At 40.3% G+C, this 26054-nt stretch overlaps 2 protein-coding genes across 3 annotated transcripts; one reads left to right on the top strand and one right to left on the bottom strand.

Annotated features, from left to right (window-relative positions):
• The first annotated feature begins 970 nt into the window (after window positions 1-970).
• On the top strand, window positions 971-17922 carry pkp3a (plakophilin 3a). 2 transcript variants are annotated; one of them, XM_034142041.1, is made up of 14 exons: window positions 971-1076; window positions 4325-4502; window positions 8202-8293; window positions 8821-9758; window positions 10578-10701; window positions 11512-11716; window positions 12847-13018; window positions 13736-13853; window positions 13942-14106; window positions 14331-14513; window positions 14596-14749; window positions 14923-15121; window positions 15300-15387; window positions 16777-17922. In XM_034142041.1, exons 1-14 carry the CDS (start codon window positions 1068-1070, stop codon window positions 16816-16818), a joined length of 2667 nt encoding a protein of 888 aa, XP_033997932.1. In that variant the 5' UTR covers window positions 971-1067; the 3' UTR covers window positions 16819-17922. The 2 variants fall into 2 exon arrangements, with proteins under 2 accessions (XP_033997932.1, XP_033997930.1); XM_034142039.1 differs by lacking the exon at window positions 971-1076 and having other exon boundaries at window positions 4173-4502.
• sigirr (single immunoglobulin and toll-interleukin 1 receptor (TIR) domain) lies at window positions 17468-25499 on the bottom strand. The gene is made up of 10 exons (XM_034142053.1): window positions 25263-25499; window positions 23438-23704; window positions 22338-22536; window positions 22118-22242; window positions 21696-21863; window positions 21464-21607; window positions 20775-20877; window positions 20451-20601; window positions 19954-20131; window positions 17468-18898 (listed from the first exon to the last, which is right to left on the bottom strand). Exons 1-10 carry the CDS (start codon window positions 25321-25323, stop codon window positions 18726-18728), a joined length of 1569 nt encoding a protein of 522 aa, XP_033997944.1. The 5' UTR covers window positions 25324-25499; the 3' UTR covers window positions 17468-18725.
• Window positions 25500-26054: the final 555 nt, after the last annotated feature.

Genomic DNA, 26054 nt, shown 5'->3' with positions numbered 1-26054 from the left:
GCAACAGAGGAGGGATCCCTCTCCCAGGACGGACAGACGTGCAATAGATGCCGTGTGTAAATCGAAGAGATAATACATTTGACAGCGTAGGTAGACCAAATGTTTGGAAATGCCTGTGTCTATAATAAGAAGAACATTAATTTAATGTTGGAGCTACAAAAAGCATATTGTGACAGCTCCATGTAGGGTAACATACTTTTGGCAAACAAGAGAAATACATATCTGTTCGTGTATTGCCTGAACAACATATACAAACACAAAATAGTTCCTTTTTTAATATAATATTGACACGTCAGTCCTCTAGCAGGTGTTGAGCTCTGTGCACATTGTCTCATAATCCTTCCACATCTGCTGCCATATTTGCAGATATTTCTTCTTTAAACCTCTGTGAGAGTCTCCTATGTGTATTGGGTGAAGATTTTTAAACATTACTTGACACGTTGTTCTTTTTAGGTTTTTCTCATTTTTGAGTGTCCACATACTTTGCCATGTTGCAAGGTTTCGAAGATTACCAAGTAAATCAGTCAGACAGACAGTTGGATCCTGACACATGCGACAGTTAGAATCAGGGTGTCACTCTCTCTCTCCGATGAAATCACTTTCTTTGACGCACACACGCGAGTCATAAATGATATGTTGCAACATCCTAAAAAAATCAGCACTGATGTTGAATCACACACCATAAATACAATATATTGTCCAAGTTTATAATACATAACCTCCCTAACATTCCCAGAACAGTTATACAGCAGAAAGTAAATATCTTTATGGTAAAAAAAACAAAATTCAACAGTGAAATCAAAGTTTGTGTCCTCTGTGGCAGTCAGACTGTCTGCCCCCCTCCTCTGTACACACCCTGCGGTGACATGCTCTCCGGTGACTCATCTCTTTGTCTTGTGCACGCTCTGCATTTACCTGGGATGGAAAGGAGGATAGTACATTTCAGGGCGGTGACTTTGCGTATTACTTTTAATACTTTCAATTAATCCCACCATATCAGATCTTTCGGTGAGACGAGAAGGAACACTTCACCAGAAAGGAGAGCATCTTCAATCAACGCAACTTCAATGGTTATGGTAAGTCAAAATCTGTGATTTAAAGAAAAAGTGTAGCAAATTAATTAAATCTTTTGGAATCATCAAGTACTAAGTATCAACTACAAACTAAGAACATTTGTCACCATCTCAAACTCAATGAGACATTCGGCGTCTGCGTGTGAAGCTGTGAGTTCTCCTTTTTCCGCTGACTGATTGTTTCCATCAACAAACATTATACATGAGGGTGGAGTCAGACTCTGGAAAGAGTATGAAGAAATTAGTCAAAACAAGAAAGGTGATTTTTTTTCGGGTAAATGAGGATTATAATTGAAATGATAGGCATAGGAAGGTGTCTTCTATACATCTCCTTCTTCATCCAATCCAGTGTAAACCTATCAACTTTGATCTGCTTTGGGGAAATGAAATCCTCTTCTACCTTCGAGGGAAATGTTTGGGAAAGGTTCAGAGAGGTTGCAGTTTAACATTTTCTCCTTAGCTGCACCTAAACAAAGAAAGGCAGTCATGAAGAAGGGCAACAAGAGCATTGATGTGTATTTTGAATTCAATTACAGATGTTTTAACTGGTCCAACAGCAGAGGTGTAAAGTAACTAAGTACATTTACTCAAGTACTGTACTTAAGTACACTTTTAAGGTACTTGTACTTTACTTGAGTATTTCAATGTTTGGCTACTTTGTTCTTCTACTCCACTACAAATCACAGGTCAATCGTTTACTTTTACTCCAATACATTTATCTTAAAGCTTTAGTTACTTTGCAGATTTGGATTTATGATGTGAAATATAATCAACTCTTAAATAAGACTTTAGTTCCACCTGGAGTAAATTCACAAGCTACCCTGCAGTATACAAAGTCGTTAAAACTAGCTGCACCTTTACCAGCTTTGATAAACACTTTATTGATCAATAATTATAATCAAAACATATAATATATATTATTCTGAAATGGGCCATTCTGCATAATGAGTACTTTTACTTGAGTTACTTAAGTGTAATTTTATGCTAATGCTTTTGTACTTTTACTTGAGTAACATTTTGAATGCAGGACTTTTACTTGTAACTGAGTATTCCTACACTCTGGTACTTATTTTTTACTCATTTTTTACTCATTGTTCCCCGGCTCAGAACCAAACACGCCGAAGCTGCTTTTAGTTTTTATGCTCCCCACAAATGGAACAAACTTCCAGAAAACCTGAGGTCTTCACCAACGCTGAGTTCTTTTAAGTCGAGGCTAAAAACACTACTTTTTAGAGCTGCTTACCCAGAAGCCTTTTAACTTGTTTTAGCACTTACCGTATTTACAATGTCGTTTTTAAACAATTTTGTATCTCATTAATGCATTGTTTTTATGAATCTGTTATTCCATTATGTTTATTTATTGTGTTCCTCTCTGTTGTCTTACTATTATGTGTTAATGAACATGTAAAGCACTTTGAATAGCCTCTGCGTCTGAAATGTGCTATATAAATAAACGTACCTTACCTTACCTTCTACTTTTACTTAAGTACAAGATCTGAGTACTTCTCCCATCTCTGTCCAACAGTGACTTTTTCATATAGTCTGTATCTAGACAGGTGTACAGTATACTGCAGGCATTCGGCATGTATCATGTTCTACTCCCACGCTTCATGTTGCTTTCATAACGGCTGTGATGACTCATTGTTGCTAAACTCATATAAAACAAACCAGATAAAACTAAGGTGTAGCTCCATTTTAATAATCGAGTGAGACTGCGCCACACCTGGTAACAGTCCTCCATTCACACTCAACGTCATTTGCAAGATTGAACTCAATCTCAGGCCAGTTTGTGAAAACGTCACAGATAAATCTATCTAATTACTGAGAGCCGAAAGCTTTTCAACTCTGAACACTGAGGCATAGGGTACAAATGTCTGAACTTAACTTTTGCAGTTTGAAAAAAACCAGAGGAATATCTTTAATTCCCAAAATATACCAATAAATGAAACAATGTTTGAAAAACGAAAAAGTCGTTGGAAGGAAAAGTAGCCTGCTCATATATATTTTACGTTAGTCAAAGCAGCAATACTACTGTGTAGAAATACTCTGTTACAAGTTATATTCCCACATTCCAAAAGTGACTTAAGTAAAAGTATTGTAATATTACTGAAGTAGCAAAATCACGCATTAACAAGAATGGCCCATTACAGAATAAAACTATGATTAAATAAAGAAAATGTAGGCATAATGTGGAGGCACCACCAATGTGTCAACTCCATATACGACTGGGAGCTAGTAACTATGCAGTGAAAAAATGAAAAAAAACGAGGGTTTTGAAATTCAACATTAACATTAACAAAAGTAGAAATATAAAATGGCATCAAATGGAAATAGTACCTTAAAATATCTCTTGGTACAGTGCTTGAGTAAAATAACTTTGTTGCTATGCACCACTGTTAATAACAGTGCCGTCACACTGGATGACATGTGGCATCATAGTGTGAATGAATTAGTCACAGAGAGCTGACACAGGCAGGTCTATTCACAGCTGTTTGACCTGGTTCATCCTCACTGACACTTCCTGTTTCACTGTGTTACAAGATGGATCTTTGTTTTACTTTTATTTGTCACATACATGATTGCAATGTATTTAACCTTTAAAAAATAAAGTTAAAATGAAAACATTTTCATATTCATATTTACATTATTGTTATATATATTTTTTTTTCCCCCAGAAATGGATTCATGCCGGTTTCAGTTATTTTCCAATAAAAATTGTTTTTAATGTAATTCAAATGAAATAAAAATCCAGTTACTGCTTTCGTCAACCATAACTGAACATGCTAAACTGAGTATTTGTTAAACAGTGTGTGCGGGAAGAATGTGACTCAACCAGCAGCATAGACCTATGTGTGATTGAGGTCACCAGGTCAAGTAGAGGCCAGTCGAAAGTATATTAGAGAGTAGAGTCAGTGAGGAGGACAGGAAGATAATGGCGATTTGGTTTTATGTAAACTGCTGAATATTGAGAGGGACACCGTCCAGAGGGAGGCAGTAATGTAACGTCCCAGAGGTAAAAGTGAAGAAGAAGAGCACCTGTGCAGGTAGTGCTGCCCCGAGGCTCCTCCCCCTGATGGGCAGCTCTGCTCACTCTGATCGCCTTGCTCTCTCTGCGCCCCTCACACACTTTCAGCTGCACAAACAACCTGCCGCAGCACGGACTGTTTCTACCAGGACGCCCTACGCGCGTCTTTTAACTTTTCACCATGAGTATCGTGGGCTCTGAGAGTGTGTTTTTGTCCGCCTTACAGCCCAACACCTCGGTCACCACCTATGGGCTCCCGTCGGAGATCCACCTGGGGAACGGGGGCACGATGTCGGACGAGATGACCCGAGCGCGACGCGTGCAGCAGCAGGTCCAGATGAGACTGGCGGAGAAGTCCACACTTCCGCGTCAAAATGGATCAACTTCACACTACGCCATGTCAGGTAAACACCAACAAGTGTTTTTCGTTGTTTTTAACAAGTGTCTCCACCTTCTGCGTCATGACAGTTGCTTATTTCCGTGTACAGAGTACAGGGATGACCTGAACAGGAATGACCTGTGCTCTGCAAGGGACTGGCAAAGTTCAGGAACAAAAACAGGTGCATGGGTCCGACACTAAAACCCTAAAAACTGACCTCTTAACTGTGTTACAGACGAGAAATGGAAGTTCTTATCTGATCCGTCAGACGTGTTTTGTTTCCTTTAGCCTTACTCCAAACTACTGAAATAGACACTGGACATCCCAACATATTGCTGTGTTTTAAAAATGTCAAACCCCTACAGTGTAAGGTCCAATCTCTGTTTTTTAGTCACACTGCACACCCGCATACAGTATCAATAGATTGTGAAAGCAAAGTACTTTATTCATTTTGTTGTTATTCCACTAAATATTTGCTATACAAATGGATTATTAATGGATAAATCAGTTGGTTCAGTTAAGTTGCTGGAACCAGTAAACTTATAGTCAAAGAAATATATACATTAAAAAAGAGGGGACAATAAATTACCTATTGGCTGACAAATAGATTAATATACTTATTGTTTAGGGTAGAAAATAGTTAATTTATCTTTTGTGGATACGATTTTATAATGTTCCTAGATTGGTGACTCAGATCAGTGAAGTAGCTTTTACTTTCAAGAGTGTACACACTCTTGAAAGTAAAAGCTATCATTCATCTGGGTGTGTGTGTGTGTTCATGCGCATGTTTGTTCATTGCTTGCCGTCAGCACAATTTGTCTGGAATTTGTCTATTCGGCTCCTCTGCATGTCCGTAGCGGTAGAACCTGAATCTGAATCCTCACATTTGATCTTACAGTGTTTATGCCTCGTACCCTCACACGAGAAAGGGTTAATGTGTAACAGGCTCAAACAAGCCCTGCTTTCATGAGTTTCCCTGATAGCAGAGCCAGGTAAAAGCCTTCCACTGTGGGATTGGGTTTCAGGTCTTACTCAGCTTTAAGAGGTGAGGGCTGAAGAGATACTGAGAGATGACGGTGTGGTGAGAACCAGTTGTGTGTCTGGTAAAATACTGTACATTGTGAAAGAGCATCTGTCTGACACAGCTTGACACAGCCAAGGTGGGGTTGTTACGTAAGCAGCAGTGAGACTCCCCCAGAGTCTCACAGGGGAAAGTCTTCCATGGGAGTTTTGAATGAGTAGACTTAGTTGTGACATTACTGAATTTAAGAAGCTGATTCAGTGTAACATGTTTAGCTACACAAAATGGTGAGAAGAACGTGTATGCCTGCTTGATGCATGAAGGCATTTCTTCCTGTCCCATAATTCATTGCTTTGCCCCAAACTACAGGGAGCAGTGCAATGACAGCTCCTTGTCTGCATCATATTTACAGCTCTGGTTTGTGCAGGAGAATGTTTTCTCACTCGTCTAGTTTGAGCACTTCCCGGAGGCACAAACAGCACCTGCCTTGAAAGAAAACACATACTGTTCGTGACATTTTAACTGTTGGAACAAACAGTCAAATATTGCCGCAATTTATGAAAATCGTGTCTGAGCATGATATTTTGCACACTTTTATCTCTGCCTGTCCTTTGCTCTGGGCTTTGCCGGGGGAGGAAGATGGACAGTCATAAATTGTGGCTATGTCAAATTCTTTGTAACCTGAATAAGAGAGAAAGAAGGATTCCTGACAATACAACAGGGAATGCTGCCATTTCAGTGGTTTGTGGCTTTAGAAGGACTCGTTATGAATGCATCACAGTTCATACATGAGGAAAACGCCAAGAGGAAGGAACGCCTCCTCTTGTGTTTTAAATGCTGCAATAAAATGTGCATGTATGGACCAATGTTTACAGGTGGACGAGTCCTGGCAGAGAGTAAGAGCGAGAAAAAGAGAGTGTATGCTTAAGATTTGACTTCATGTCCAAAGTTAATTTTTCAAACAACAACAAATGAAATCGGAAAGTTCAGTTTTCAAGGTGTGTCCTCTGTGTGTTGTAAAGGTGCTTTGGGCGTTGCCAGGTTGGGACGTGGCCAGGGAACATGTCAGTCATTTTCCCCCACACTAAGTGGTGTAAGTGCTCTAAAGCAATAAGGCGTGGAAGGCGGTTCACTCCACCCCTCTGAAGCATAAGACATGTGAGAAACAGATGCCCACCTACAGTACAATTACATTTTTTTTCTCCAGTTAGAGTAGGAGGTCCTTCAGTGTTGCACTTCCTAAATGCAAAGGGATTAGTTGGTTTTGAAACATGATATGCTGCCTGGAGATAATACTGATCATTGGCTAAGATCATGTTAAAGATCTTCTTCAAACACTGACTGCAGGTTACTTTATTTTAGCTGTGTGTTACATTTAGAAAGTGAAATCACATGACTGTTATGCAACCATTTAAACCAGAAAGAGACAATTATGTCTGTGAAGGGTAACCAGAGACGTGAGACCGGTCGGTCCTGCTGGTACTGACTGTGTGCAATTGAAACGTCAGGCTTCAGGGCAACAGGACACCTGCAACTGTATGTTTTTCATGCAAATCATCACAAATGTAAGGGCGTTACACACCTTGTTACGGCTGTCATGTTGTGATGAATTCTTCATCCACTGTGCTGTTTGTTCCATCATTATTTTACTTAGATTTGTTTCCATGTTTACAGTTACCCTTGCAGACAAAAAAAAGTCAGTCTCTGTTGTATTCAAATGAGCTTATATGAGGGTCAATGGATGAAAGAACAATAACCCAAAGGATTTTTGTTTTAATTTGGAAACAACATTGTAAAGTTAACAGGATTCAATTTTCCCTGTTTTCCTGATCGCGTGGTTACGTGCAGTAGCGCCACTGAAGGTCAGGCTTCACTTGATGCTGTATTATTCATGTGTGTTATTTTGTGGCAGAGCTCAATGATCAGTTGACACATCAAACACACAACACAAAGCACTAATCAAACGTTTTATTTGCTCCCACTGGCAGGGTAGTCAACATTGTCCTTCTTTTACATCATTATAAAACCAGTTTAGTATTCCATGTTTTGAGAAATTTGGATCAATCAATCAATTTAAAAAGAAAATTATCTCATCACTGAAGGATGACCTCACAAAACGTATTAAACCAAAGTAAAAGGCATTTGTCAAATAAATCTATTTTCAGGGTCAATTACTAACAATTCACGGTTTTGCAAAGGTTACTACAGATACTAGTTCCCCTGTTCTAAAATATCAGAGGTCATTTTTACTATTTTTAATTAATTTATCAAAGTTCTCTTATTACATTTGATTATTTTTTTAACTAACAAATGTTTTGAGCAGGCAATTAAGCTGACATTTCCTAAAACATTAAAAGTTAAACCAGGCAGTTTAAGAGTACTCAACACTGAAAACTGTCAAACTTCTATTAATAGTTCTTTGAAATATCTGGAATTAACTCTGGATAGGATCAACAAGATGAATGCTAATTATCTATATTATAAGCTTTTTACCAAAAATAATATATGCAGATGTATCCCCCTTTGTAAACATTTTCATTAGTAACATTCAATAAAATATTTGTTCTCAGTAATTGTATCTGAGTACAATTGCCTTTATTTTGTCATTTAAACCAGCTAGTCTTTCAGTAAAGCCTATCACTGAAATCAATGTGATCGTGTTAATGTATTCATCTGTTATTCTTTCTCTCTGCTTCCTTCCAGACTACGGCGGGGCTTCAACATTGAAACATCAGACCAATAATCCAAACTACAGCTCCAAGTCATCATACATGTACTCAGGCTCCAAAACAATGGTGAGTACTGCTGCATTATCTCACTCTTTCAGCGTGTATTCACACTTTCTATAAAAATATTCAGCTGATCGTGTAATATGTCATTTAACTAGGTGTTTTAATAAAACAAACACATCACTGACTCTCTGCCAGTGCTTGAGCGGGTCTCCCAGGACACAGCATGTGTGGTATTTCACTGTACGCTGTGATGAGATCACCTCAGGTTTTCAAGTCTACCCTCTAGATTCCTCCATTTTAGTGATTCAACAGGAAGATGCTGGATTTGGGCCACAGATATTTGAGCTCTTCGCCTAAGAGAAACCTGAAGTTGCATATTAAACTAAATAATTTTTTGTATGAGGGAAGGAAACTAAAATGACAAAACAGTCTTAGGGCTGACCTGCAAGATAGTAGAATTGCTGTGATCGGATTGAGGAACCATTTCTGTCACCCACAAAGTCACCCACACACACACAGTTCACTAGAGCTTAATGAGTATCTCTGGTTACACATTTGATTGTGATCGTCACTCCTTCCCTCATCCTCAGGGTCCACGCATCTCCCAGACAACGGGTTTCAGTGCCCGATCTGCTGGTGCAGACTTGGCCACGCTGCACAGGATCAGTGTTGGGGGAATGGGAGGTGGTGGTGGGAACGGTGGGGCTGTCTACCAAAGTGGCGGATACCAAAGTGCGGGATACCAAAGTGGCGGACACCAAAGTGCGGGATACCAAAGTGGAGGATACCAAAGTGGAGGATACCAAAGTGGGGGACACCAAAGTGGGGGACACCAAAGTGGGGGATACCAAAGTGGGGGATACCAAAGTGGCGGCATGCAAACTGGCGGCATGCAAACTGGCGGCATGCAAATTGGCGGCTTACAAAGTGGCGGCTACCAAGGTGGCGGCTACCAAACGACCGTCATGCAAACAAGACACGTGGACCCAGAGACCCTCTCCACGAACGCAGTGCGGCAGCACACGGCGCAGGTGAATCCCGGGTGGGCTGATATGAGCGATGCCTGCAGCATGGTCTCGGAGCGTGACGCCACCTATGGCCGCCAGTATGCACAAAGCGCAGTCAACGGCTACGCCACCCAGGTCAGGCAAGGAGGAGGCTCCATGACCTTTACCTCTCCCATGCGCCGATCTCTTAGTGGCACTCTTGCTCGCAGCGAAGAAATGACAGGAGGAGAGGTGGAGGTCACCCAGCAGCACTCCTACAAAGGCCCGGCCCACCGCACCATCAGCAGGATTACAAACAGAAACCGGATGAGCACTGGCTCCTTGCCTGGGCAGCAGATCATGTCCAGTGGGAGTGTGTATAGTAGTGGGGGGGACAGAATGGATGGATATGGAATGGCCCAGCGTCAGGGCTCTATGTCTCGTGCCCAGTCAATCAAAAGCATGCACAGTGTGGGCAGGGGCATGGACGTCAACGTCTTCGGGCAGATGGAGATGGGAGCCAGCATGGGAAACCTCAGCGGGTGAGAAGCTTACATTACATCCCATTGTGCCCCAAGTCCCCACCTTTTTCACTTTTAAAACAATGATGACTCATTTGTTTGTTTTCATACTGTATTACTGACAGATCTTTAGAGGGTAACTTGTGTGTAGATATTGTGTAGTCTTTTTCCTTTTGTCAACAAATCCTAAGAAATCCAGTAATTGATCAACTGATCCTGAATTATTTTGTGAAAGAAAAGCCTAATATACAGTAGCTCAATCCCCCCTGCTAAAGAGAGCCTTCATACTTGTCCAAACACTTATTAATATAACACCTAAAAACATATCAGTAAGGCACACTTTTGCACGCAATGACATGTCCCTAGGTTAGATGAACTGGAGAACTGCAGTTTCTCTTGATTCAGTCCCCCGTGCATTTTCCTGCTGCTGTAAATACTGACTTTTTCTCTTACATTAATGATATGATAGAAAATGTCACAACCTCCATGTGCCTGGAGGTTTAAGTCAGGGAGTGTGTGATGTGAGCGCAGTATTTCACAAGAGCTGTGGATTGGGAGGAGGCTCCGTAGTTGCAGGACTGGTTTTGGGTGTGGCAGCTCAGTTTTAGGCCTCACATTTCACACATCCCAGCGTGTGGTTTCCCGAGCAGATTTGCAGACCACTGTGTGCTTTGGAAAAAATACCAGAAGCTGGATTTTTGCATACAACAAATAAATCATCCATAAATAATTACTATTGCTGACATATTTTGTGCTTCCATACATGAGAAAACAGGGTAATGGGGTCATTATAATGTTTTAGATTCTTTTGTTGAACTTGTGTTTTTGCTCCCTCACTAGGATCAACTCCTTGGACATGCCCTCAGCAGTGCAAAACCTGAGAGAGGAGGACCATGACCTGCAGGTCCTGGGTGCCGCCTACATTCAACATGAGTGTTACAGTGACAACGATGCCAAAAACGAGGTAGTTAAACTTGTGGTCATAACTCTGGGTATTTCATTTATTTTGTCATAAAGTAGCTACGCCTTTGTTTCTGGTCTGGTGTGCTCCGGTTGCTTCACATGTTGGTCCATTTGTATTATCACTGTCAACATACCTGGACTCTGCCCTGTCTGTTTTGAGTGTCAGTTATACACTGCAGAAGGGATTACCACTCTTATCTTATGTGATAGAGAGCTACATCTGTGTTTTACCTCTGAGAATATTCTAGGTTTGGATTCGGTGTTTAATGAGTTTTGTAAAAAATAAATCCAGATGTTTTTGTATTAAAAGGAAAGAAAGATGTGTTATAGGACAGAAAGGGGTACGACATGCAACAAAGGTCCCAATGTTGGAAGATTATTAAATTATTGTGGTATGTGGCATGTGTTGTAACAACTTGTTTACAAATAGTTACTTGCAAATAAACCCATTTCCTTTTCTTGCATGTTTGTAAAGCTTAGCTTAATATTTAGACCAGAAACAGAGGGAAATAGCTAGCCTGGCTTTGTCTCAAGTTAATAAAATCTACAGTGTAATATCTTTCTCAACTAACTCTCAGGTAGAAAGCAAAAACATGCATATCTTTCGGAACAATTGAACAATTCGTCCAAAACCTATTGCAGAACTTGGCAAATCCTAGTGCCATAATTTGTTCAACAAATATACAGGAACATAGGGGCTTTAATCCATGACCTATATCTAACCTAGATCGCCTAGCTATGGGGTAAAATGGAGTGAAAAACATGAAATATCCTAAGCTGACGATTTATTTCCCTGCCACCCCGTCTCTAGGTGCGTCATTTGAAGGGCATCAGTGAGCTAGTGAAGCTCTTCAACTCCAAAAACCAGGAAGTGCAGCGTTATGCCACCGGTGCAACACGCAACCTCATCTATGAGAATATGGACAACAAGGTGGCCCTGATCGAGGAGGGCGGTATCCCACAGCTGGTCGAAGCACTGAAGGAAAAAGATGATGAGCTCCACAAAAACATCACTGGTAGGAAAAACATAAAAAACATGATACAACAAGCAGAGCTGAGCTGGGACTTTTGCCTCAAGTAGAACTTGTGCAAATTATGTTATCATAGTTTTTGAATACAGCATGATATTAACAGTGGTGTCCTTACAATACCTGAGTGAACATTACATTGTGAGCATTTAATTAAACTAATTATAGTTACTTCCATATTTTTAAGATAGATAGAGGAGATTGGATTATTAGACTGTTGATTATTCTCAGTTCTTATGTATATTTACAGTTCACAACTGAATAACTCTTGTTTGCAGTTGACTCATCTCCCCACCCCTCAGCACTACATTCCAACAACTTCAGTCGCTGACATTATTGCAATTATCTGTTGTCAGCAGAACTGGCAGTCATTCACTCATAAAATGAAGACTGTAGGAATGTTGGAAATTGATCTTACAACTCCAACTTCACAGTGTAGAGATTTTTGCCTGACATGTTGTGTGTCTGAAGGCATAAAGAAAAAGGAGGTGGAGCTGCAGGTTTTCTATATGGAGTTTGAAGAGAGGGGTAATATATATGAGGGAGTTGTCTGGGCCTGTGGTCTAACAGTACTGTATACCTGCCGCTCCCTTTTATGACTGATGGCCTTGTCAGTCCTTTGAGCCGTTACACCTTGATTTGTAACTGATGGGGCGCTTAATCACTCATTTCTGTGAGAATGTGATAAATGTCAGAGCAACTGTAGCTTACCTGTGCACCTTTTTTCTGGAGTTTTGCCAACTATCACAGAGGTCTTTTCTTATAATAACAACTATTGTAGGTTGTATAGTTGCTGGTAGATACTTTTTGTAACCAGGCTAGTTGTTTTCCCCCCAGTCTTCTTACTAAGCTAAGCTAACAAACTGCTAGGTAAATACTGAACAAACAGCTATAACAGTGGTACCGAGCTTTTCATCCAGCTCTAAGTAAGAAAGTGACTAATCTGCCTTCCCAAATGTTGAACTGTTTATTTAAAATAAGGTTAGGGTGAAGCATCAAAAACTCCAAGATTAAAGTGAAAATATCCTCACATCCAGGTTGAGAAGTAAAACACAAATTAATATGTAAAATAAAGCATAAAAGTCTGTTTTGTTGACTCTCCTCTCGTGTGTATGCAGGTATCTTGTGGAACCTTTCCTCCAAAGACAACCTGAAGGAGAAACTGGCCAAGGAGACCCTCCCAGAGCTGACGGAGAACATCCTCATCCCTATGTCAGGCAAAGACACTGATGGCTACCAGCAGACGGCCTCTGAGGCAGACATTTTCTACAACACCACAGGATGCCTCAGGTACACCTCACCTATTTGTGTCTTCTCTGTGTGGTTGCAGCATGCTCCTTTGATTAAGATGTATTTCTTCCTGGCTCACCTGGGTTTGATTTCCTTCCCATGAACACATTTTCTGTATGGGAACTTGTTCTGGTAGTGCACGCCAACTCACTGGCTCCGGGCTAGTGGAGCTTCTACCACACCCATTTATTTTCACAGTTGTGTGTGAAAGCCTGCGCCACTCCAGGCCCCCGGCGCTTTGACTCTGTTTATGTGCATGCTGAAGAGTTTTTAATCTCTAAACTCATTTTCATTTTGTCAATATTTGGCTGGGTTAAGACCTGAGCAATACATAGATATTATATTGATGGTGTGATATTAGACTAGATATCATCTTAGATTTTTGAAATTGTAATATTTCATAAGTGTTTTCGTTTCCTGGTTTTAAAAGCTGCATTACAGTAGAGTGATGTATTTGTATAACTTGTATTATTTGTCTGTAACCCTTAAGTGAATAGACCCACAATACTAATGATTGATTATCAAAACAACATTTCTGTTAATATTTTTATGAGATCATTAATAGTAAAGCCAACAATATTGTCAAAATATCAATATAATGTTTTGTAGAAAATATTGTGATATTTGATTTATACCAGCCCAGTTTGTTAAAAATAATATGATGCATGATATCTGGATTTTACCTAAAATATCTCTCTGACCCCTCTCTTTGCTCAGGAATATGAGCTCTGTGAACAAGAACACCCGTCAGCAGATGAGAGAACAATCCGGACTGGTGGACTCTTTGGTCTGCTACATCAAGAACTCCCTCGAGGACAGCAAGGCAGAAGACAAGGTGAGATCAAACGAGATGGAGCTGAATTGAATCCGTTTTTTTTGGTTCAACCCAAGGATTGTGTATTTATTTGTCTGTGTGTTCTTAGGGGGTGGAAAATGCAATGTGTGTCTTGAGGAACCTCTCCTACCAGCTGTACAGCGAGATCTCTCCAACTACTCTGATGCGCCTGGAAGGACCAACTAGAGCTCAGGGCTCAGGAAAGGGCGACGCCATTGGTTGCTATACACCTCAGGGACGGAAAGCCAAAAATGTACGCACACGTGAGATTTACCCATCAGCATTTTGTGTGCATGTTAGGTCTGCTCCTTTGTAGTCAACTAATAGGTTGTACTTTTTTCATGGTGAACTCATTATTTCCAATCCTTACTTATGAGCACATTTTTGGTCAACACAACATTTAAAGTGGTGCTATGGCATGATTCTTTGTGGAGAATACCAATTTTACCAATTGGTCAATTAAAATGTTCCCCACAGAGAAAGAACCAGGACATCTCCACTTTCACCGAGGTGGCCCGGGTGCCAAAAGGCGCAGAGTGGCTGTGGCATCCACAGATTGTGGGCGTTTATAACCGTGTGCTGCAAGACTGCGAGATCAACTCTACCACCCGCGAGGCGGCTGCTGGAGCTCTTCAGAACATCACCGCTGGAGACAACAGGGTGAGAAGCATATTCATCTTGCCATATTCAAATGCAACAATCTACATCATATTTAAACTGTCTCTCCCTCTTTGTCCCGCAGTGGGCGTCAGTGCTGAGCCTGGTGGCTCTGGAGCAGGAGCGCATCCTGCCGCAGGTGCAGAACCGCATGCAGACCACCAATGACCTGGAGCTGCGATCCCTCTCAGGCTTCTTACGAAATCTGTCCCGCCATGCCAGGGATAAGAATGACATGGGTCAGTTTTTTTTCTTAAGTTATTGAAAAAGCCTACATTTAAAAAAAATAACAATTTACCATTTTTAACCAAACTCTTGAACATTAGAAGAAAAGTGTGAGTCCTTAACAGGAAGTTGATTGTAAATATAGGTTTCCAACGAATAATCTAACATTACTTATTGGTTTATCCAGCCTCAAAGGTGGTGAACAACTTGGTGACCAAGCTGCCTGACGATGGGAACCAGAAGGACCCCTCTAACGATGTGGTGGTGAACATCTGTGGAGTTCTCAATAACTTGGTGACCAGCAGCTCTATAGCTGCCAGAGACATCACATACTTTGACGGCCTGCCAAAACTTATCGGCATCAAGACCATGGCGGGCACCTGCAGGTAAGATTTTGTAATGTGGCATAAACATGCTGTATTGAATAAATGTGTTCTCACCCTGACATTTCTCCATCCGCATGACATTTGCATGTTGAATGTTGCATGAAATATTTCAGCCCGTCTTCTCACATAAAGTTATTTGTACCAAGTGTTAACCTTGGATAAATCTGTTTTTTCCTAGCACGGGGAGGATGAAAGCAGCCAAAGCAGCATCAACAGTTCTCAGCAACATGTTCCAGTACAAGAAACTGCACAAAAGCTACAAAGAGGTAAGATAGTAAGATAGTAAACAGGAGCTCTGCATGATTAATGATTTCCCCTCCAAAAAACTGAGGGATAATCAATAACATATTAGAGATAATGCATCAGTTATGATTTTTTTTTCTAACAGTCTATTAAGAGTTTAGGCAGAGTTTTTAAGTGTTATTCAAATCCATTCAGATGCCACAAAACAATAAAATCACTCAACAAGATTTTAAACATTAATACATGTAATGAAGTAACAAGAGGTCCGATTATGTTTGTCGACTGACGAACAATAGTCACTGAACCACACCCTCATTCTTGTGTGTGTGTGTGTGTGTGTGTGTGTGTGTGTGTGTGTGTGTGTGTGTGTGTGTGTGTGTGTGTGTGTGTGTGTGTGTGTGTGTGTGTGTGTGTGTGTGTGTGTGTGTGTGTGTGTGTGTGTGTGTGTGTGTGTGTGTGTGTGTGTGTGTGTGTGTGTGTGTGTGTGTGTGTGTGTGTGTGTGTGTGTGTGGTGTGTGTGTGTGTGGTGTGTGTGTGTGTGTGTGTGTGTGTGTGTGTGTGTGTGTGTGTGTGTGTGTGTGTGTGTGTGTGTGTGTGTGTGTGTGTGTGTGTGTGTGTGTGTGTGTGTGTGTGTGTGCCTATGTACATTCCTCTCTATTCATGTTTTACATGACATGTTAGTAACTATTGTTTCCCTCAATAGTTGGGTGACACATGTTCAAAACCATTTTTTTTGTCTCTGACTGCTCACACTGCTTATCTTTCAACACCGACACACACACAGCCACTCGGGCGTGTCTTGGGCAGGGCCAGGTGCCCTACATGTTCTGACTTTTGCAGATTCCAACTTGCCCCTCCCAAAGGGTGCGGTGTGCAGATTTATTTCCTAACAAACAGGTCCCAACAGAACCAAAAATGCATTAAAGCTTGTCTTGTACGTAGGCAAACATCAGACTATTTGACTATTGTGCTATAACGTGAGTTCTGAGGTAACTTACGCTAAGATACGGTACGATGTACTTTATTGATCCTAAATTGGGACATGTTTTTGTAACAGCAGCATTGGCAACAAGGCATTGGTCATACTTTTTTTAAATCTATAAATAGTAGTAAATAAACAAACGTAAAATATAAACAACTCAAAATAGAAATTAAACAGAACTAAAAATGTAAATACAAGTTGACCATGAAAAATACAAATCCGTAGACTGTCAAATAAACACTATGAAGGGCCAAATTACAGCTAACACATTTTAAAGTAGGGTATTAACTTCAGGTCAATTCTAAAAATCAAGGGAGCTGTTACAGAGGTGTACTGTGTGGTATTTGAATACGTTCTATAATGTAAATAAACACAATATGTGTTTATGTATTCGTTATAACATTGTCTTGTTTGTTTCTCTGTGTTACAGAAAGGGTATGCGAGACAAGATTTTGTAGATATGATGATCTAAAACAAAAGGCAGTGGTGAAGAGGCCTGCTCTCCACCAGCCCCCAGTGGAGCAAAGAGACTGTTTGTACTATTCAAAGATACTTTTTTAGGATGAGAACATGGACACACAAGTGATGGAGGATCTACACAGAGGAAAACAACTTCCTGTGTATTTTCTTTACTCAACAGACCGTTCAAGATCCGGCACGACTACCTTAACCATTTACTCTTTTTGTTTAAACACTGTATGTTTTAGTGTGGAATCAGGGATTTATTTTTTTCAGAGCAACATTTATTCAGATATAATTTCAGCTGTTTTCTTTTGCGGATGACAACTGTTGATGGACCGCTCACTGTCGCACCTCCAGCACAGAATGAATGGATTGAAGTGTGGTACAAACATACTGTTCTTGTAAATATTGCTTCTTCTTTTACAAAGAAATCAAATGTTTTATACTTTGCACCTACACTATGTACTTAGTTTTTTTAGTTTAAGGATGGATAAATGTGTTTATAAATGAGTCAATATTATAACATGGTTATAATTGAATGTAAGCCACAGAGATTTATAGCAAATTGGATGTTAATACTTATGATTAAGAAATCTAGGAATAATGAATGTATCTCCAAAGTTGACTTTTGTGTTTAGTTATGTGCTTTTTAAAATTGCAAAATCGCAGTCATGTCATACATTTGTAGTTGTTTTGTCAAACACAATTCATAGTTTCATTATGTCTGTTTATGTTTCTTCATTAGCCCGTTTGCGTACTTTATTAAGTGGTGTGAGTGTACAAAGAATACAGTGCTCACTTTATTTCAAAACATATCATATGGTGATAATGATGTTTTGTTTTTGAGGTGTTATAGCAAAATCTAACTCGGAACCCAGACCTCATTGAAACTCATAAATTGGCAAGTAGGATATTCTAATTAAATGTGTAATTGTTCATACAAAGATTTTTGTTCAAAACTTACATTTTTAATAATATTTATTGCTCTGGCATAAATGGTTTCCCTTTTAGTTTGTAGGATTTCTAACTGCTTTAAGATTTGCTTTTGTTGTGTACAGGCAGATGTATCATCATGATATTTTTCATCTAATAAAGAGACCGATTTGAAATGTCATTTATTAAGTGTGTCTTATTTGTGTGTGTGCTGCACACTCTCGCTGTGACTGTAATAAAGGGACACTATCACGATGAAATGCCCGCCACTCCCTGTTTACATATTTGCTCCTGCTCAGACAAGAACAGCACCAGACCTGCCCTGCTGCACCCTTATTCAGGCTCTCATTTCACTGCAGGTACTGCTATCATCACCCCATGAAGACAGAGATCATGATCCCAAAAGAGAGAAATAGCCAGGTATTTTGTCAAACTGCTTTATTAGCATTATTGCTGCGTTGTTAGTGTTTTTACATTAAACAAACAAAGCTCCCATATGTACAGAAATGTTACGAGTTCATCGGTCATGAGCATTGCCCTGCCTCACGTGCACAAACAGATGTCCGGAGTTATAATTTAAGACTGTTACATTTATTGTTTCTCTTTCCCAATCCGTCAACTGTCATATTTTGAAATACTGCTTGAAAAGCTAAATCCCTTCAATCTATCTGACAGCCCTCTGCCCTCTGCTGGGGACTTCATGAGAGATCAAAGCAGTGAAATGACAGTTCTTTCCCTGATTCACACAAATACAGCAGATAATAACTTGTACAATTTCTCATTAGATATTTTACAACAGTAAACAAAAATATAAAAAATGTAAAAATCAATCTTTGGTAAATAGAAAAAACAAGGTAAAAGAAGTTAACCATTTGATTTAACACAACACTGTAAAAGACACACATATATCCCATATTGACTTGGGTAACAATAAAGCAATGCATCAGTAGAGTCGTTTTTAAGAGATCAGTGGGGGGGTTTCGATCAGATGTCATCCTCAGTGACTAGGCAGTAGAAGTCTGAGCGCGCTCCATAGTTGCGTGTTCCCAGGTCCGACACGTCGATGTCCGTGGGTCTGGGCTCGGCGGACGGGATGTGAGCGACGGGCAGGACGGGAGCTTTAGAGGCCAGAGCCTTGTATAGCGGGGGGCGAAGGCCTGCAGCAGGAAGACAAGAGTGAGACATGCTAATGCAAAGTACACATTTGCGGAAATGCTGTCATGTTAGGGCTGTTTCATTCTTTTGTTTTAAGACATCAAATGCGTAGTTTAACATCTGGTGACATTTTTGCTTTCTTGCCAAGAGGAAGATAACATTGTTGATATCAGTTTCACATTGGTGAATCAACAACTGCTGTTAATTTAGCTTAGCATACATAGTAGAAACAGGGGGAAATAGCTAGCCTGGCTATGCACAAAGATAAATAAATGTATCAACCAGCATCTCCAGCAGTGCAAAAACTTCAGGTTGTAGTATACATGGGGTTTGGTGACTGACTAATAGTTATTGAGAAGCTTTTTTTAAATGTTTTAGTCACCTTGAGACAACCTTTAGTCTAAACCATTATGTTTTTAAAACAATTAAGAAAGAAAAGATCTTGGGTGTAGATTTGTGAGCTTCAGACAGAGATAGGCTAGGTATTTGACCCTGTTTCCAGTTAATGTGCTAAGATAACTGACTGTAGTTTCACATTTAGGTAAAGTATAAAAGTTGAACTAATCTATTCATCAAGAATCTCGGCAACTATGCTAATACTGAGCTATTCCTTTGACATGAAAGCATTTGTCTCATATCGGCTTGGAATGTCCTGATATGATACAGGACAGACAAACTGTTAAAGAGAATATGTGCAAGCTCATCATGTCGAAGGATTTTGTTTATTTTAGTTAAAGATGAACTGTTGAATCTGTGTTTGATTATTCAAACTAGGTCAGCTTGTATTGCATGTTGAAAAAGACAAAAGAGACTCTGTCAGGTTGAGACTTGAATATAGGCCATTACGTTTGATATTTGAATCGCTATTCAAGAAAAAGTACATGACAACCAACTAGTGTTAACACCTCTGGATCACTACCAGATGGTTGTTAAACACGAATAAACCTGCTTTAGCATGTTGTGGCATTTTTAATTACAACAGTCACCTGGCACTTTTACTTTTATGTGCAGATAGAGGTAAGACTATTCCAAACTTAATAGTGACTGTTGTTCTTACCCAGATCTCCAGCAGGGTCAGTGTCTGAATAGGAGTCCCGGTAGTTGGAGTCGAGGGTCAGCATGGGGTCCTTGTCATTGTGTAGCAAAGTCTGCGGTTCGCAGGCAGACGAGCTGCGGAAGACGACTCTACGAGGCATCGCTAAGGCCAGCTCCTTCCAGAAGACGGAGGAAGGAGTCTGTGGAAACCAAACATGACACGTTACACTGCGCTGTTAAGAGTCAAACTGAACTGTAGTCTCACCTGTAGAAGCCCTATTCCATTATATATAGTATAGACATATCTTTAATTGCGTAGATGTAAATGGCCGGTAAAGAGTAGAACACAAATATAATTAAAGAGGTTTTTTTCTTGTACTCATATTGCTGTCATTTTTGCTAAAATATAATGTATCTCTATTATTTTTGTAAAAAGTGAAACACAATTCTGTTTAAAGTAAGTCCTATAGTATTTTGGTGGTAATTGATCGCTCTGCTAGGTACTCTTGTGGGTCTTACCACAGAGTTGTGCTTCCAGGTGAGGACGGTGAGGCAGTGCTGGTGATCATTGAGCAGCTGCTTGATCTCAGGCCTCATGCGTTTGGACTGACCCTCCAACAGGATGAGGATGGGCTGCGGACACAACTCCAACAGGTGCAGAAGACCCTGTCTGAAAACACACACACACACACACACACCGTGTCAGGATAGGACATAGTGGAGACAGCAACACTGACCTCAAGTGGTATATTGTGATGATGCCACACTCATTTTACTAAGCTTTATTCTGTATATATTATTGGTTGTTTGAACAGTGTTAGTTCAACATTGAATTCATGTGACCTGAAGTTATTGCAGCACCAGTCCTGCTCGAGGTAAGCATGAGAGAGCAACACGATCAGACGCCGAGAGCGACTCAAGTTCATCAGCAGCTCTGCAGACGGTTCTGGAGACACAAAATATTGTAGAGCGTTGTTAAAAATGGGCTGCTTTAGGTTCAAATGTGTTACCAAGGAATGTGCTACTAAAGAAAAAAAGTGCTTACACACAGATAACAAATAGTCAGACAAATCATTGCTGTTTACAAATTGTTATGGCATTTGTTGTTTTTAGATTATTTAGATTAACATGAGAAAATGGACTCATGGTTGCAAATTGCAACAGAGAATAGAATAGAATAGAATCGGAGGGATGAAACCCCTCTTTAATGGTCACACATGCAGAGCACACAGCACACACAGTGACATGTGTTCTCTGCATTTAACCCATCCGAGTACCAGGAGTCTAGTACTAGGAGCAGTGGGCAGCTATTGTACAGCGCCCGGGGAGCAATGGGAGTGGGGGGGAAGGGGGTTGTCCAGTGCCTTGCTCAAGGGCATATTGGGTGAAAGGGGCCCCAGAATAACTCGTAGCAACGGGTTCAGAAGGATCTGAACATTCTTGACTGTTAAGAGAACAAAAACTAGTTAAAAGAGAGTCCACATTTCCCACTCTCCCATTAATTCCACAACAACAACAGACATTAGGCTTACCTGAGCCAGGTAGGATAGCGTTGTCATTGAGGTGCACTTTGTACACATTTTTATTCTCCAGGTGAGGTTTAAGAATGAAGTTGACAAACTTCCTGTCGTGGTCATTGTTCACATAGGAGATGTAGGCATCAAATAATTTGCCATCTGAAGAGACACAAAAAAACAAACCAATGATGTTGATACTTTATATTCTTACAGTCTCACATGGTTATAGCAACATTATGTCACTTACCACTGAGTTCATAGTCTCCGTAGGAATTCTTGTACCAGAGTTTGATGTTCAGGTGACACCTGGAGTACACAACAGCAGCGACAGCCAGGAGCAGGAGGAGGACGATGGCTGCCAAAACAGCAAATATGTGGTTGGGGCCGTGGGGCCAACCGCATGAAATAATGTGGCCTATGGAAAAATCCCAATAAACCAATACTTTCATTCAAATTGATCATCGCAAACTGCAGAATATGAATTCCGTCAGTGGAGTGTGACTGTAAGACTGATTCCTAAAACAATTAAGTGCTATACTCAATATTAATGTAGGGCTGAAACCAAGACACATTTTCCTGCAGAACATTGAAGTTTATTTGATCTAAAGAGTGTATCTAAAGATGCAGGACGGATTGTAAGAAACCAACATAAATAAGTAGTTTTCTTACCCTCTTCCGAAACTCTAAATAGAGAGGAATAGTTCCTCACTGTGCAGATGTACAGCCCAAAATCCTCCTGCACCAGGTTGATCTCCAGCAGACTGGTTACCATCAGCTGGCCGGCTGCAGGAGACCTGATGAGATGGAAAGGAAACTCAATCTTACTTCCACTCTCAAATGCTTTTTTTATGAAGATGCTTGAACCTGACTTTAAAAAACTTCAAATCACCATGAGGCATTCAGCGCGTAATATATGTGATTGGGGAGGGGAAAGTGATCTTTACTCCACTGCAGCGCGGTGTCACAGTGCTCCTCTGTGGGATCCCAGAAGAGAAGAGCCGTGCAGTTCAGTGTCACAGTGGATCCTATATTTCCATGGAGTCTGTCTTCATTTCGCATAAATTCTGGGTCTTTGGAGCACCGTGACTCTGAGAAAAGACAAACCACTGTTATTAGAATCAAAATACCTTTATTAGTCCCACAGAGGGGACATTTACATAGTTACAGCAGAAAAAGAGCCACAGACAGCTTAATGTTACATATGTTACACATGCATAAAAAAGTATTAAAGTTAAAAAAAAGTTATAATATAATAAAAAATATAATACAACAAATTAAAAGTTACACAAATTACAAAATACACATCCTGTAACAGTTCTTAGGATTGAGCAGCCAGGTATATATTGCACAGTTATTAACGGCATATATATGCGTTGTTGTGTTGTTGAGTGTGTGTGGGGGGGGGGGGTCTACTAGGGCCTGTGCTGGTTGTATAGTCTGACCGCTGCAGGGAGGAAGGACCTGCGGTATCTGTGTTCGCTGTAGGAAACGCAGACAATAGCGTCTTTCATGTGCACAGGCTGAGACTGCAGCTGGAAGGCGAGCTGAAACTAAATGCCTTCTTGTAGGTGTACTCACTCAACTAGCTCCCTAAACCCCCATACAAACGTTATGTCTGGTACAGGGATAACAAGATCAACGTTGGGGGGGGATTACTTTAAAATGCAATTATTTACTGCATTCAAATTGGACAGGTAGTGTTTTAATTAGCTACATAATCAATTGTTTTACAAGAAGAAAAGGACATTTGATTTGAACACCTTTCTATACTTTAAAATCAAACATAGAAAGCACTTTTAAAACATGTCCAATACTTCAATTCAAATATAATCTGGGCTGAGGAGAGATTCTAACAGATCTTTTGGAAAGTTATATATGTGGTCTGTTGCCTCCAAACCCTGCAAGAAATAGCTTACTGTGAGAGCCACATAATTACAGTATCCTGTTCAAATAGCCTCCATTACACTTAAACATAGACGTAGTACTTACTAACTATGAGGCGCGTAGTGAATGAGGATGAGCTGTTGCCCTGCTGCATACAGCTGTAATTCCCCTGGTCTGCCGAGCTGAAGTTGGCAAACGCCAGGTAGGCCTTCCCTTCCATGGATGGCAGCGGCCGGCAGTCTTTCTGCCAGGTCAGGCGGGGCAGGGGGGGGCTCTGGGGCTCCAGAGGGCAGGTCAGCCGGTATGGGGGCTCCTGCTGCCCCACATAGAGCACCTGCTCCTTAAACACGCTCCCATCCACACACGTCTGAGCTACAGATAGAGACACACAGAGCGAGTTCAGAGTCTCCTTCACATTAGAGATGCAACAAGTCACCTTTATCCATCCCAAAACTGATTGTTATATTTCAATTAGGTCAAAACTATTTCAACTAATATCTAATTGTGATTATTTTTGACTGATATTGCAAATGTGATACTATTTAAAGATTCAAGATTCAAAGATTCAAAGATATAAAGGCTTAATTGTCATTTACACAGTAGCTAGATGTGGTGTAGTGTAGATGTGGCGATGAAAATCTTAGGTCCCAGGCTCCTCCAACAATGCAACATAAATATATATAAGTCATAAAACAATAACACTGATTTAAAAACAATAAAATAGTGCAAGAAGAAACAGAGTAGAATAACTGAGTGCAAGATTACTGTATCTTGCAAGACCAATGTTCAAGTAATGCAGATGAAGTAAACTATATATATATGTGTGTCAAAAAAAAGAAATACAATAGGCTAAATGTTTCAGCGAGTGTTGTACTATAAGTGAACATGTTTACCCGTTTTAACCTGTCGGAGGAAATTATCATTTTTGAATCTAATCATTAATGTTATTATCATTGAAAGAAATATTAAAATGTTCACTTTAATATGAGAAAATTGCAGATTACAAATTGCTATTGAACTATTCGCCATGAGCTTTCCTGAATTATAATCAGTACATGAATCAATACAACTGTGTGTGTCGGTCATATCGGGTCAAGGCATAAAAAGGTTTGAATTCATCTCTACTCTATGTTGTGTGATCAAACAATAAGCCTTTGGAGAAAACACTTAGCCTACCGTGTGTCTGTGTTTTGCATACAGCCTGTGCAGCTTCATGAGGCTGAGTTCAGTGTTAGGGCAGCTTTCAGCAATGACTGAGTGTCTAATGGTGCATGAAGGTGAACCTGTTTACACTTTTTGTCAACCTAGCAGACTCTAATGGCTGTTTTGTTGACTTAGATGAAAAGAGAAGATCACTGAATACCGGTTTCTCTTTGAGGACATGTTCCAAGCAAACAACAAGTTAATATCACGCCTAACTGCTCCCTTTTCAGGACAGATGTAAAATACATCCCAGACAATAGAACTAATTCTAACGAGATCTATTGTTCTATTGAATCTGGACCTGTTCTTCAGGATATTCAGCGCATGCGCTCATCGTGCCTATGACTATGACTAAAATCACAAAACACTTGCACAACTTTCCTCCCTGTTTCCTCTCTGTCAAACTTTCGATTTATTCCACCGTTTTTTAACAGTTTTTCATAAAAGGTGACCCACATCCGGGTCCAAAGTCCGTGTCACCTTATGTTGCCAGGCAACAGCATGTGACTGTGACAGATAAAGTGACCCTCACGAACTACATGTGCATTACCTGGTATTTACCCAGCCAGCATCCCGAAAACATGGCTGTCAGTACGTTTTAAATAGACAAAAACAAACCAGGAACAATACATTATAAGTCATAAGTCAAACTAGATTTCTAAATATCGTGTAAACCTGTGAAATCTAAACAAGAGAATAGAGTTTATTGTGTAGGCTACATCCTTACCGTCTGCCAGTAAAGTGTTCCCGGAGAATGCCACAATGCAGGCGACTAAAATCAGAGCCATGAGCCGCAGTGTTCGTCTTCCTCCTTCCTCAGGGGACAGGTGAACCGATTGAAGCGAATTAACTAAACCTCTATGAGTGTACCTGTTGATTTATACAGTTTTGTAACGTTGTACGGAGCCACAGAGGTGACTAACAACAGCCTTCTATATGCACGCACCTGGTAAGGTACCTCAAACTCGACTTGCTATTGGCTGAACTTGGTCATGTGACGTGTGCACCGGTTTACACAAACCTGGGAATGGATAATATTAGGAAATTCTGAAAAGTAGATCTACGTCTATCCCAGTTTCCAGTTTTTCAAGGAAGTTACTCACAACTTTACCCTTAGTAATGTAACAATACAGCAGCCTGAACATTAGTGATGGGAATTATGGCTCTTTGAAGGGAGCCGGATCTTATGGCTCCGTTCCTTTCAAAGAGCCGTTCAAAAGAGCCGTTCAAAAGAGCCGTTTTTTTAAAAAGGGGGCGGGGTTACTAGGTTTATCTGCGAAATAATCACCAGGATAATGATTGACTGCATTGCCAGACCTAATGTCAATAATCTGCATTGTAAACATGACACAAGGTGGCGCCATATCCATGTCATTCATGTCAGTGAATGTACTTTGAATTTACCCTCTGCATGTGTTAAGTAAATAAAGTTGCCTTGCCTTGAATGAAATTCACGCAACTCTTAATATTAGTAGTGTGTTTTTAAGTGGCGATGGAGATTATTTGTTGACCCTGCTTT

This window comes from Trematomus bernacchii, unplaced genomic scaffold, assembly GCF_902827165.1.
Source record: "Trematomus bernacchii unplaced genomic scaffold, fTreBer1.1, whole genome shotgun sequence".
In the NCBI taxonomy this organism is placed as follows: Eukaryota; Metazoa; Chordata; class Actinopteri; order Perciformes; family Nototheniidae; genus Trematomus; species Trematomus bernacchii.
This window is presented reverse-complemented; position numbering and strand designations above follow the sequence as displayed.

Bases quoted from the DNA above. Each gene is read 5' to 3' on its own strand.
- pkp3a (XM_034142039.1), top strand. From the start codon at position 4,280: ATGAGTATCGTGGGCTCTGAGAGTGTGTTTTTGTCCGCCTTACAGCCC. The intron at 14,514-14,595 runs GTGAGAAGCATA...TTTGTCCCGCAG, and splicing joins TCACCGCTGGAGACAACAGG to TGGGCGTCAGTGCTGAGCCT. The intron at 14,750-14,922 runs GTCAGTTTTTTT...TGGTTTATCCAG, and splicing joins CAGGGATAAGAATGACATGG to CCTCAAAGGTGGTGAACAAC.
- sigirr (XM_034142053.1), bottom strand. From the start codon at position 25,323: ATGGCTCTGATTTTAGTCGCCTGCATTGTGGCATTCTCCGGGAACACT. The intron at 23,705-25,262 runs GTAAGGATGTAG...CTCTATCTGTAG, and splicing joins GAACACTTTACTGGCAGACG to CTCAGACGTGTGTGGATGGG. The intron at 21,608-21,695 runs GTAAGTGACATA...GTGTCTCTTCAG, and splicing joins CGGAGACTATGAACTCAGTG to ATGGCAAATTATTTGATGCC.